Source organism: Taeniopygia guttata, chromosome 3, assembly GCF_048771995.1.
Source record: "Taeniopygia guttata chromosome 3, bTaeGut7.mat, whole genome shotgun sequence".
Classification (NCBI taxonomy): Eukaryota; Metazoa; Chordata; class Aves; order Passeriformes; family Estrildidae; genus Taeniopygia; species Taeniopygia guttata.
In genome coordinates this window covers 58,005,583-58,019,033 of record NC_133027.1, presented here as the reverse complement: position 1 = coordinate 58,019,033, position 13,451 = coordinate 58,005,583, and the positions used below count along the sequence as shown (strand labels likewise).

The 13,451-nt window shown below is 43.4% G+C and overlaps 1 protein-coding gene across 2 annotated transcripts in view; it reads left to right on the top strand.

Annotated features, from left to right (window-relative positions):
- Window positions 1-10,838: 10,838 nt before the first annotated feature.
- Window positions 10,839-13,451, top strand: part of IGF2R (insulin like growth factor 2 receptor) — a 53,478-nt gene continuing 50,865 nt past the window's right edge. Inside the window, exon 1 of one of the 2 annotated variants that reach the window (XM_030267985.4) lies at window positions 10,839-11,027. In XM_030267985.4, the coding sequence (XP_030123845.4) occupies window positions 10,930-11,027 (98 nt within the window). In that variant the 5' untranslated portion in view covers window positions 10,839-10,929. The remainder of the gene's footprint in view (window positions 11,028-13,451) is intronic. The other variant, XM_030267984.4, reaches the window with a different exon arrangement.

Sequence of the window (13,451 nt, the reverse complement as noted above, 5' to 3'; positions counted from 1 at the left end):
GACACCTTGTGAGGGAGGGTGGAGGGAAAAGTGAGTGTGATATCCACAAACATATGTCGTGTATGCAGGCAGCTGCTGGGGGCTGGGGGACTGTTGGGAAATTTGTCAACACTGATGAATGCCATAAACTTAAATATGGGGGTAGATCTAGCCCTCACTTAAAAACCCCCAGACTTTTCTTTAAAGCTGTTCCCTACCCTTACCTCAAAACCCTTTTCAATAATCACACAGAGAACCAGAGAGAGGGGCAACATTGCGTGAAGCATCTTCAACACATGCTTCTGCTGTAACCACACGTGTAACCCAGTTCTCTCAGAGTGATTCAGGTGAGGTAAGGCATATGATTTACAGTGCATAAACATATCCAGATTATTACAACAGCCTTGGGTTAAGGATCACTATGCATGCAGCCAAGACAGCAGATGTGAAGAGGCAATAATATGCAGCCGGGCAATCAGGATGCTTGCGAGCTGAATAGGTGCTCTAGGACTTTTTGCTTCTTATTGCTTTTCACCTGGCCATGCCTCCAAATGTTTCAGATTTTGGACAACGAACCATAGATCAGTTCACAGAGCAATAAAAATTAACACTCAGCATGAGATGAACATCCAGGACAAAGAAGAATTAATATCTAACAGTTGAAAAATTATTATTTCCCAGTGGATAGATAAAAATAACTTAGGAATGTTCTTTCTTCTTTATCATAGCACCTGGTGACTGTTCTCTGTGCAGACAGGCTGCAGTACGAGGGGAACTAATAAGCACATGATTCCATGATTTAAAAAAACCAAAAAAACCCCAAGACAGGGAAAATGTGACAATGTTGCACAACAAGGATGTGATTCTCCAACAGCTTGCATCTTTAAAAATTATTTGCAACTGTGGGAGAGACTGAAATACCACTGTGCAGATCAGATGGTTTAGGCACTCCTTAGTGATCCAGAACAGGAAAAGTTTTCTTGTAGGTCAGGTAGTAGCTGTGGAGTTTAGAGATGAGAATTCTATTTTCATGCAGTATTGGCATCTAATTTTTCTGTGCCACTCTTTCTTACCTATAAAATGAAAGTTGTATTATTTTGCCTCCAGTGTTGTGCTTTCACATGTGCACCACAGGCACGTCAGAACAGCAACTATCTCTTGGTTATCTCTTGTAATGTCTGGGGTAATACGGATGTAATTTTGCTGTGCTGTCAAGACAAGGAATTATTCAGGAAAGTAATGTCCAGTATAGAACTTGCTTTTTTAAAACTCTTTTTACCAGGTTTCTGGTCAACTTGGTACTAATGAATATGTAAAAGTGTGACTAGAAATACAAGGAGAGAAGTCACTTCACTAGGCACAGAAGAGTTTTTGCTCTTGTAGCTGCTCCCTGGGTGGAGAGGATGCTATGAGGCAAGCTGCTGTTTCAGGTCCAAAATTATGTGATGAGTTTATGCAGCAGCTTTCCTCTATAAGTCACAAACTTTGTGAACAGTCCTTGTGACAACAAGGACAGAGAGGTGAGGAACACGATATTGCCCACTTTACTTCTGGCCTGGAGCATACCCCTGGGAAATCCTCTAAGGGAAGCTGAAATGCTTCCCAGTTGTACTGGTTGCTGCAAACAACAAACCTCCCTTTCCCAGCATGAGAACAATCCACAAGTCCATGGCATTTCCTGGTAAAATTCCTCACATCACTTTGTGGAGTGAGAGTAAGAAGGACAGTTCCTCTGCAGGGTCCTCCAAAAACCCTAGATAGATTGTCTGGCTCCACATGCACCTCAGAGAGACTCCTTCTCAAGTCCTCCCACTATGCCAGTCTCAGGGAGAGCATGACCCACACACTGGGTTTTATGAACAGATGTTGCAGTGATGGCAGTGGCCAGCAGAAGATACTCTCAGATGGCACCAGGTCAAGGGAAAGCAGAAAGTCAGAGTGAGCTTGTGTGTAGCTCACACCATACAATGCTGCCTGCCATTTGTGTGCCTGTTGCTTCTCTTCCCAACTCCACACAGAAATAATTCATTAAAATTATTTATATTTATTTATTATGAATTATATAAATTATAATATTTATATATTATAAATTATATAAATTATTATAAAAACTACACAGGGTTTCTGGAAATCCATCCAATGGAAAGCTAGTTTGCTTTCTATTTGGTTGCCCAGGCACTTGTGTGATATCCATACGGAATTATTTTCTTTTCCAGGTGACTCACACAACTAGCCTAAAAGATGAAGCATCAGGATCCACATTCAAATAAAAGTATTATCGGTGCAAAACTTTGAATTCAAAGAAGAGGTACTGAGATATCCTGCATGATTCCAATACTTCTTCCTTGCATATAACATTCCACTTTTAATTATATGATTGCAACCTATTTTTTTTCTCCAAACTGGACTGTTGCCTCATTAAATACGCAAGACTAGACCTGCTGCTGGTTTAGTTAAGTATTTCTTGAGTCCTTGCTTCAGTTGTTTCAGAAATATGAAGGGTAGGAAAGGGGAGGGAGTGGCTGTGGCTGTATCCCTCTGGCCCCAAATCCTGTCTCTAGCACTGTTCACAAGCAGATGCCAACAGAGGAGAAGGAACAGAGCAAACATGTATCATGCTTCTTTCTCATCCTCTCCAAGCCTTCAACAGTTATCAGCTCAGAAACACTGCGGTCTGGAAGTCTTTACACTTGGTAACTTTCAATGGATTTCTCTTCCACAAAAACATCTGACCTCCATGGAAGCCGTACAAGTTTTCTACATCTTCAACACCTTCACAGAAGTATTCCATGGTTATTCTGAAGGATTGTCTTCAGCAATAGGAGAAAGAAATTCTTACCTTGGATTCCATCATTCTAACACCACTAAGCAAGATGCAATACAAAGCAACTAATTTTTTTTCTTTTAGAGCGCACTTTTTTTTCCTCTGGACAGAGAGCATCTCTGGAATTGGAGTAACTTTTAATTATTTATTTCTCCTGTTAAGAATTTGCTTTATAAAAAATATGGCTCTTGAAAATTGGACGTTGTAACAAATAGATAGCAATTTTAATGATAAAAGTTAACAGATTTATGGGGTAAAGAATAAATTAAAATATTTATAGAATCAGTATTTTTAGGTATAGTCTACAAAGAGATGTAAAACTTAACAGCTATGTGCAGAAGATGGAGTGATCACTGGTGTCACTGTTCTATCTTAGAACAAAAACCCCATTTGCTTAAATGCATTAGAGGAGGGTGTTTGATATTTTATGTTGTCTTTGGTTTATCTGGATTTATTTTTTAACTCAAAGAGTGACATCTGTGTTTCAGATATAATTTTTTATATTATTTATAGGAAAAAAGTTCTCTTTGTTACAAGTCAAGTGTTTCAGATGAACATATATGTTAAGCTCAATGACTATACTCAATTAGATGCTACAGCAAAATGTAATTATTTTGTGAAAATAAATATATACTACCAATAATTTTTGTTTTAGCTAATTTTGATTTTTTTTCTTTCCCTGGGCTTGGCCTGGAATCGACCTGCCCTTAGCCAGGGCTCAGGCTGAGCCTGTCAGACCAGTGTCAGAACAGTAAACAACATCTCTATTGCTAGCCTTAGCCTGGCTGAGGTCCTCTGTAAATATAGCTCTGCTCAATAATTATATTCTTAATATTATCACCACTCTTCTGGTTCATTTATCTGTTAGCATATATAGCATTTCAGGACAACACTGGCCTCCACTTCTTAGCAGCATTCAGTGTGGAGAAACTTTTCTCTGTACTTTTCTGTGTCTGGATTTGATGTCATCTCCCAAAGCATCATTCAGCCACTGCATGTGCCAGCCTGTGGGTTCTCCATTGTTTAATCCCTGTGGCAGGAGACCTCAAGCCTACAGCACAGCTATTTTAACTCCCTAGGCAGACGTGGTGAGATACGTGCCATGCATCTCTCAGCTTTCTATTCATCCTGAGTACTGTGTACTCCACTCAAAAATCCCTCCAGCTTCATACTTCACATAAGGCTTGTAAAATTCTGCAGAGATTTGATGCCTCTTACCCTGTCTACTCAGAGTCACTGCAGCCATCGTGTTCTTCTCTTGGCTGTGCTCATGACATCATGTCCCTTCTGTAGCACTGGGATAACAAAACACTGCCCAAATAATTCAACAAGCTTTTAGCATTACTGCCCATCATCAAACAGTGTCAGTCTCCTCATTATTGCTTTGTGTGGAGCAGCAAGAAGGAAAAGACACATAAAATTCCTCCAACTAGTTTTATTGAAGGCTTCAAAGACAAGTTACTCTTAGCTAATGAGAGAGCTCCAACACTTGTTTCAGAGAGCAGACACTGGGGCTCAAGCACACACTAGAACATTTAGAAGGGGAAGTTAAGGCAAATAATACACAGAGAAAAGTATTTTCTCTCTTGTGTGAGACAAACCTTCTATCCTACTTTGGATGAGAACACACATGGCATTTCCTAATATTACTTTATTTCAGCTGCTAGAAATTTTCCACTATGGTGTTTATTCAATTCAGTAAGGGTGACCTGAAATATTTTCTTCCCCACTGTAAAATCTATCATATCTTTAAATGTCATGTCAGTACACGAAAAAATGCTAGAAAACTCTTCAAGACAGCTGTCATTCTATGCCTTTCTGATGCATATTTCTTAGCACATTCACTATCATATTTGTACACTTTCTGTTCATTTTACTCTGGCTCTGACTGAGAAAAGAAAAGGAAAATCTGGATTACTGCACTGATTCAGATGGCAATATTACGATTCAAAACTGTGCAGTATGGAGATCTCCTTGCATGTGATCCACATGTGCAACAGGTTTTCATGATCTACTGTGAATCTCTAATAGAACCATTTATTCAATACTGTAATGGTTTACCTGGGCCTTCATGTGTACACTGACACTTATTTTTCTCTACCCTATCTCCTTCAGCAACCTGTGAATATAAACACCCAGGGCAACATGGTATCTATTATTAAAAATACAAGATTGTTACTTTTATTCTAAGTAAGTTAATATGTACACTTCTTTCTTCTACTTCAGATACCTTAAAATGTTTTACAGACAAATGTAATGGAAATAAAATGCATGCCTAGAAGAAGTTTATACTGGCCTAAACCTATTTATGAATGTGGCTATAAAAACAAATATATATGCATAGACAGAATATATAAATGAATCATCAGAATATATCAATAAATTCTAGCAAGGCAGGGTGATAGAAGAATTACCTGAATAAAGTATACCACATATTTTAGTCCTCCATAAATATCACATTATGAAAGAAATTTCTTGCTCAGTTCTTTTCCCCTGAGGCAACTATTAAGAAAGAAAATGTATGTTGAGCCTTGATGCTTTAAACAAAACCAATTTGGTAATTTCTCTGTTGTGTATGAAGTTTGTTAATTTTTAAGTGTGATGTTGAAAATAGCATTTTGATTTTGGTGCCATTTTGCTACATAGGAAGAAATAATTTCTTTTTCTTTGTAATTTCCCATTACAAAGAACCAGGAAAAATACAGTAAACCAGAAATTTATCAGCTACCTTGTAACAATCAAGAAGGAACAGATGACAACATGTTTCCTTACATAATACTACTGAATTAAGTTAAATAACTACTGAACTAAAAAAAGAAATGTTGGCTATTGCCTTACAATAAAAATACAACATGACAAAGCAGTAAGACTTCCAGATTATTCATTTTTTTCACTTCATCTCCACATGAGATATCTGCAGGTTTTTGCCACGGTAAAAAAGTGGTCTTTACATATCTTGTACCAGCCTGCACTTCTTCCAGCCCAGGATCCACAGCTGTTTCCAGCTTTAGATGTCACTCTAGGTTACTGCTGTGGTTTAGACTCAGCTGGCAACCAAGCCCCCTGAGCCACTTGCTCTCTCTTTCAGGTGAGAACTAGAAGGGTGAAAGTGAGAAAACTGAGATAAAGACAATTTAACAGGGAAAGCAGAAGCCATGCCACAAGCAAAGTGAACAAGGCATTCATTCACTGCTGCCCACGGGCAGGCAGGTGTTCAGCCATCCCCAGGAAAGCTGGGCTTCATCATGTGCAACAGTGACTTGGGAAGACAAACACTGTCACCTCAAACATCCCCGCCTTCTTCCTTCTTCCCCCAGCTCTACCTGCCAGCATGATGCTGTGTGGTGTGGGATATCCCTGTGGTCAGTCGGGGTTGGCTGTCCCGGCTGTGTCCCCTCCCAACACCCAGTGCACCCCCAGCCCTCTCGGTGGTGGTAGTGGGGGGGGGAGGGATGAGAGAGGCAGAAAAGACCTTGATGCTGGTTATTGCTGCTCAGCAATAACCAAAACATTTCTATATTATCAACACTAACCTTCTAAGCCACAGCACAAAAAGTGCCCTTTTCAGTGCAAACACCGAGTACAGCACGTAAGGACTTTCCCAACAAAGATTTCATATGAAGTCAAAGTGTTCAGACAAAGCTGATGTTCTTTTACAGTATCATTGAACAGAATCATCTAGATTAGGAAATGTCATTAATTATCTCCCTAACTGCATTGGGAAGCCTAAACCTAAGTCTGCAAAACAAGGTCATCAGGGACTGTTTTCCTTAATTGTTATAAAGCAGGATAACTCATCACAACAAATCAGAAGGTAGCTGGCCTATAAAAATGCTAAGGAGAATAGATGTAGAACAGAAAGAAGTAGAAAGCATTAGAAACAAGCAGCAAAAAGAATAAGGAGCATTCAGAAGTAATGGCAATGGGAGTAATATTAGGAAGACTAAAGTATAGAATAGCAAGCAAGAGAACAGGAAAGAAAAGGAAACTACCCAGTGAGTGGCACATCTGTGCTTTCTGAAAAACTGCACAGCTCCACAGAAGAGCCTTATGAAATTTCCATGAACTATAAAAGAATTTACTTCAACATAAGCTTACAGAGGGATAGAAAGAAACTGTTCAGACCTCACAGGATAAGGAATTTCCCACAATCAAATGTGAAAACATCTCTGGATGCTGAAATTCTTTTTGTTGCTATTACTGAAAAAAAAAATAGAGATCAGATGTGAGTGTTAAAGGGAACTGAGATGGTAGCAGTAAAAGTGAGCTGCCTCTCAGCCAGCCTGACCTGCACAGCTGATGGTGGCCACACGAAGCAAGACTGTGAGACAGAAGAACAAAAATTGATGCGATATTTGACACCTGGCAAGATAAAAAAAGAATCCTGGAGGACCTGTGTATCCATCAATCATTCATGACACTGTGCCTACTGAAACCCATCCATAACATGGAAATTGCAGCACGGCTTTCAGGTGTACTGGGATTTACTCCACATAACTAGCAGCCATTGTGCTGAACTTCTCCTGAGGGAACGGAAAAGGTAAGATTAAGACAATTACATAATTTCAGAATATTTTAACACTCGGCCATGGTACATGGTTAGCTGAGATGCCAGTATGATTAAGCATGGGAGGAAAATACTTTATAAATCATACTCAGAATGGCATACTGTTATGGGCTACTTGCAAAACATAATTTAGGATATAAAAATGACTAACACATAGCTCCTGACAATCTCTATTGCATGTAGCTAGCTTTAAGCATGGCAGAAAGTCCATGAATCTTGAGGGAACTGTTGCATCCATCAGATTATAAAGGCTAAGGAAAATATGTAGTAAATGGAAACAGTCACATGATTGGAACTTGTAAACTTTTACTTCATTTTATTTTAAAGATATTTGCACTTACATTGTGTATTTCAGTATTTCTGCAGCACCCTTGCTGTGTTGCAACACTGGTTTATTGTTAGGTTTATGCTTATGTATTAGCACAGCAGATGAAAGAAGAATTTCTGGTTTGTTCCTTTTCCTTTCTAATTGGGATTTTTCTTCCAGGTATTTCAATTTCTTTCCTTCTTGCTAGATAGCTGTTCACGTACTTTCCTCTGTATGCAAAGAAACTGCTCTGAAGTCTTGTGCAAATCCAAAGGCCTAAGCGTTCATAGCAGTACCAAAAGTGACGAATGCCACTCTAAACTTCTGCATTCTTTTGTCAGTAAACAACTTTGAGTTATCTCTACCAGACAACTGAAATTAACTGTTTCTGCACTGCCAGGCCCTCAGACTGCTATAGTTATATGTATTCCTAATGTTACCAAGGTGAGCTGTCACATTGTCTTCAGTGGAGTCACTCAGGTACTTAAATCTACACAAAGAAAATTTCAGGGATAAAGTCCTATTTGCAGAAACCTGGGTAGCTAATAAGATCAGCAGCTACAGAATGTCTGCCTGCTCTGCTGTGTGCAGTGAATTTCCTGGCTGATACATTTTTAATTGAAGTTGGTAAGAAGAGACAGGATTTCCACCAAGTCTTTTCTATTTGCACTGCTCTGTGTAAAGTAAGTGATGCCAGTGCAGCCAGCAAAGTTTAAGAAACATAACCACAGAAATAACAGATCTAGTATTCTTTTTGTCAACTGTTTTTTGTCTTTTTGAGCCTTTGAGTTGGTGTCATCAAGCTTCTCTTTAAACTATACAGGCTGGAGTCTTAAAGGCAGACAACAGGGTAATCAGATTTGGAACTTTCAGGAGTCCACTGAAAGCTAAAACAAAAGACAAAGAATTGACAGCAATCCATTATATTGTAGGAGAAAACTGTAGAGGACAATAGTATTTCCTCAGTACCTTTTATTAATTATTTTTTCTGCAGTTCCTCTGCCCCTTCTGGAGTTGGTGGTGTTGTTTGTGCAGATATGCAGTGAGCCTGCTAAGACAGGTGACAGGTTTAGCTGCAAACTTGCAGGAAACAACCAGAATAGTATGTCAGCTTTCAGCCAGAGCAGCATCTTCAGCTAGCTGACTGCCCTGCTGCAGAGCTAATGCTACCAGAAAGGTGGGCTGTATCTGAGAGAAAAGAGAGGAAAAGGAGATCATGGCAGCCTGAAATCACGCTGAACTGCCTGAGAGGCACATTTTCAGTGATGTCTCATTCTCATGGATGCTAGGGAATGGAGCAAGAAAAACTATTTCAGTTTTAGGCCTTTTTTTTTTTTTTTTGTGCAAATGTCTTTTGGAAAGTATTCATAATTAGAGAACAGGATTTCTTCACACAAGACAGCTGTCTGTTTAATGAGTGTAACTTTCAGTTTTCTTTCTCTCTCCCACCCTTATGCCTCTTACTACTCTCAAAGGTGCTTTTCTTCTTAACTGCACTTTCATAAAAATGTACTGCTAATTAATTCCCTCTTTTGAATCTTTATGCTGAAGTAAAAAATTGCTAAATCCTGGAAATAATTATGCAAGCTCCAGGCTGGATCACTTTTCTCTGTAGGCCAGGAGGCAGTGGAGGTAGGACAGTGTGTGTTTCACTTCCTGCTGTCAAGGCTGCTGCCTTGTGCAAGCCTCCCCTCCTGCCCTCTGTTTGAAATGAGGGTAATTTCTACACCATACCAGCCTCCCTGCTGCAGGAGTAATTCTTGCAGCCAGACAACTAACCATGTCATTGCCTCCTCAGCCTTCATCCCTGATGGGTTTCATTTCCTGATCTCTCACAAGACTTCACTGTACATTTTGAATAACTTATTTAAAACCCCACTTAATGTTTTCCAAACAGCATTTCTTTGATTCAACCACCAAGCCACAGAATCAGAGAATGGTTCAGGTCAGTAGGGACCGCAGTGGGCCATCTGGTCTAACCTCCCTGCTCAAGTAGGGTCGTCCCAGAGCACATGGCACAGGACTGTGTCCACATCATTCCAGTGAGGGAATCTCCAGTGATGGAGACTCCACACTCTCTCTGGACAACCCGCTGCAGTGCGTGGTTACCCGCACAGTAAAGAAGTTCTTCCTTATGTTCAGATGGAACTTCCTGTGCATCAGCTTCTGCCCGTTGCCTCTTGTCCTATTGCTGGGCACCACCAAGGAGAGCCTGGAGGCATCCTCCCGGCACGGCCCCTTAAGACACTTATCGACATTGACGAGGTCTCTTCTCCAGGTTCAGCTCCCTCAACCTGTCCTTGTTAAGAATTGCTCGGGTCCCTTAATTGCTGCCATCCGCAGGACACGCTCCGGGACACTCCAACCCACTGGCAGTGCACCCCACGGGCCGAGCCCCCGCGCACCTCAGGGGCCGGACAGCAGGCACGGCCGCAGCCCCGGGGACAGGGCTGCCGGTGCGGTGGTGTCCCTGTGTGCCCTGGTGTGTCGGTGTCCCGGTGTGTCAGGGTCTCAGTGTGTCTGTGTCCCGGTGTCCCTGTGTGTCGGTGTCCCTGTGTGTCCCGGTGTGTCTGTGTCCCGGTATGCCGGTGTCCCGGTGTGTCTGTGTCCCGGTATGCCGGTATCCCGGTATGCCGGTGTCCCGGTGTGTCAGGGTCTCAGTGTGTCTGTGTCCCGGTGTCCCTGTGTGTCCGGTGTGTCTGTGTCCCGGTGTGTCTGTGTTCCAGTGTGTCGGGTCCCGGTGTCCCTCTGTCCCGGTGTCCCTGTCTCCCGGTGTATCGGTGTCCCCGTGTCCCGGTGTCCCTGTGTGTCTGTGTCCCGGTGTGTCGGTGTCCCCGTGTCCCGGTGTCCCTGTGTCCCGGTGTGTCCCGGTGTGTCTGCGTCCCGGTATGCCGGTGTCCCGGTGTGTCGGGGTCCCGGTGTCCCTGTGTCCCGGTGTCCCTGTGTCCCGGTGTGTCTGTGTGTCTGTGTCCCGGTGTGTCTGTGTCCCGGTGTGTCTGTGTCCCTGTGTCCCGGTGTCCCTGTGTCCCCGTGTCCCCGTGTCCCGGTGTCCCGGTGTCCCTGTGTCCCGGTGTGTCTGTGTCCCCGCGTCCCTCCGTCCCTCTGTCCCGGCGTCACCGCGCGGGGCGCGCACCACGTGATGGCCGCGCGCGCGCACGGCGGCGGTCAGGTGACGGGGCGGGGGCGCGCGGCGGTCACATGAGGGCCGGCGCCGCCGCCTGACGTCCCGGGGCAGCCCGGCCCACGGCGCCCATGGCCGCGCTGCTGCTCCGCGCCCTCCTGGCGCTGCTCCCGCCCGCCGTGGCGGCCGCTGCCGCCGCGCTCCCCGCCTCCTACCAGGACCTGTGCAGGTGGGCGGCCGCTGGGACGCGATGGGGCGGCTGGAGAAGGGGGGTGTGTGCTGGTGGCCGTGCCGCTCCTGCCCCGGAGCGCAGCAGCGGGGCTCGGCAGCGCGGGCCCGGCCGCTCGTCCCGGGAAGGGCCGGGCCGGGGAGCTCCGGGGGAGCGGCAGCCGTGTCCCCCCGGGCGTGCTGGCCCACGGCGAAGGCGCAGCGGGGCTGTGAGCCTGGCGGGGCGGCTGAGCGGCCGGTGCCCTGCGAGAGCTCTCTGCGTGGGTCCCCGCAGACACGGGAAATCTGCGGGGAGAGGATGAGGGGACTTGCGCTATGCAGGGCGCCTGTGGTCCGTCTAGTCTGAAAAACACAAAGTGTTGCTCCTTTGGAAGGGGTGTCATTTGAGAGTTGGCTTCTTGCTAAGGATATCACCGTGTGCTATTCGGTTACTTACGGGTGAGTTAAGAAAGCTTTGGGGAACTCAGCACGTGGAGATGTCACCACTATTCATGTCTTGACATTTTTTTACTCCCATTTCAGCCGTGAATTTAATATAGCACCAATATCTTGCCAGTCACAATTTCTTAATTATTCAGACAGAATATGCAGAGTACATACAAGCACACATTATTTCAGTCAGTGTCGCTGCGAAGGCACTGGTGTAGCAGGGTGGGTGTAGCACTAAGAGCAGAGGTTGGATCACTCGAGGCAATGGGCTGTCCGCCTTGCAGAATCTGGGATACGATATTGTTAAATGATGAAAAAAGGGAGACAAAAGGGTTTGCTTGTAAGAATAATCCATGAGGGTGGCAAAAGCTGGTTTTGTGGTTTTGTCAGATGACCACCCTAATTGCAGAATTGAGACAGAAATGAGAAACTATCGTGTAGCTTTTGGAGGGAATTTAGCTACTCTGATGACTGATTTTTGTTGGTGGTGTTTTTGCTTTCTTTTTTTCTTGGCTTTGTTGTGTGTCTGTGACTAGAGGAATATTTGAGAGTGCTATGCAGTCTCATTTTGGATGCAAATTACTTAAGCTGGTTTAATTTTGTTACTGGCAAATGGAAATAATTTGCATGTAGATAGCACAATCAGCAGGTTTCTTTTTAAGATGAAGATGGACTGCTTCAAAAACATGTATTTGTTGTTGTGCCATGGTGGGGAAAAAACTGCTTTGAAGGGTTTATATCCAGTAATCCATAATGGGTAAAAACAAAAACAAGAACTTGTGCTCTGATAGGTGGGAAATCCCCATGGAGTTCAGTGGTGAAATGTCTTCTTGGGTACAGCTGCCAAAAAACTTTACCAAGTGAGGAATGATGCTGGCAATGCAAACATTCTACTGGTGGATTTCTCTGCCAAAAGTTGCAGTGTTGGTGTGCAGGACAAGTCCCTGATCTACCTGTTTTTGTACTGGCTTAAAACAAGGTTTTAATTTGTTTTACAGCTCTTAAAACAGTGTCTGGGTTTTGTGTGCTGTAATAGAGATGGTGAAACTGCAGCAGCTGTTGCGTCTGGTGTGTGAATGTCAGAAAGTGGGCAAAGAAGGAAATTGCTGGGGATTAGAAGAGGCACTGGCTGTCCTTTAAGTAAGAGTAGGAAAGCTGTTTTGCAGGGAGGAGGAAAGGTGTCAAAACTGGTTTGCGCAAGAACTGTGGCATGAGGCTACTTAAGCTTGAGTTGGAGGTTTTCATTGTGTTTTGTAGCCTTGCTGCTGCTATGCTTGGATGGTCTCGGGAAGGAAGAAAAGCTTTCATTCTCTGAAACTTTGTCTAATGGCACGGCTTCAGTCACTGATTTGGTTATGCTTTCTCCTTTGTTCTTGTGTGCTCCAACAGCTGACTGTGGCTGTCATGTGACTTGCAGTTGGAATTCTTTTTTTATCTTCTGTGTAGAGGTTTCTCCAGGATTGCTGCAGTATGAGTACCTGGGAAAGAGTACAGGGAACTGGGTGGATACAGGAAGTTACTGGCCAGTTTGGTCTGTCCCAGTTTTTCTTCTTCCCCTTATATCTTTCATGTTACAATGCAGGAAAAATTCTGCAATTAGAGTTAATTTTGTGGCATGTTATTTAAGTCCATCCACTTCAAAAGAAATCTTGACAGTTTGGGTTCACCTACATAACACTGCAAGAGTTGCTGTGTAATTTTCCTTTCTTTGTAAAAAAAATGCAGAATATGTTTTGAGTGTGACAGTAGAACAACAAATACAAATTGCCTCCTCTGTGGGCTGTTTTGCCTGAAAATCTATACCGGATGAGAGGCGATTTAATGACTGCTGATGTTTTTGCCCCCTTACAAGGATAGGAGCTGGTGCATAACTTCAATGGTTTTTAGACTTATGGATGTAAGGGAATCTCAAACTTCTGTACAACACAGGATTGCTATTACACAGACTTCAAATTTTGGGGTTGTAAGTCAATTCTATTTTATGTTAAATGTGTAG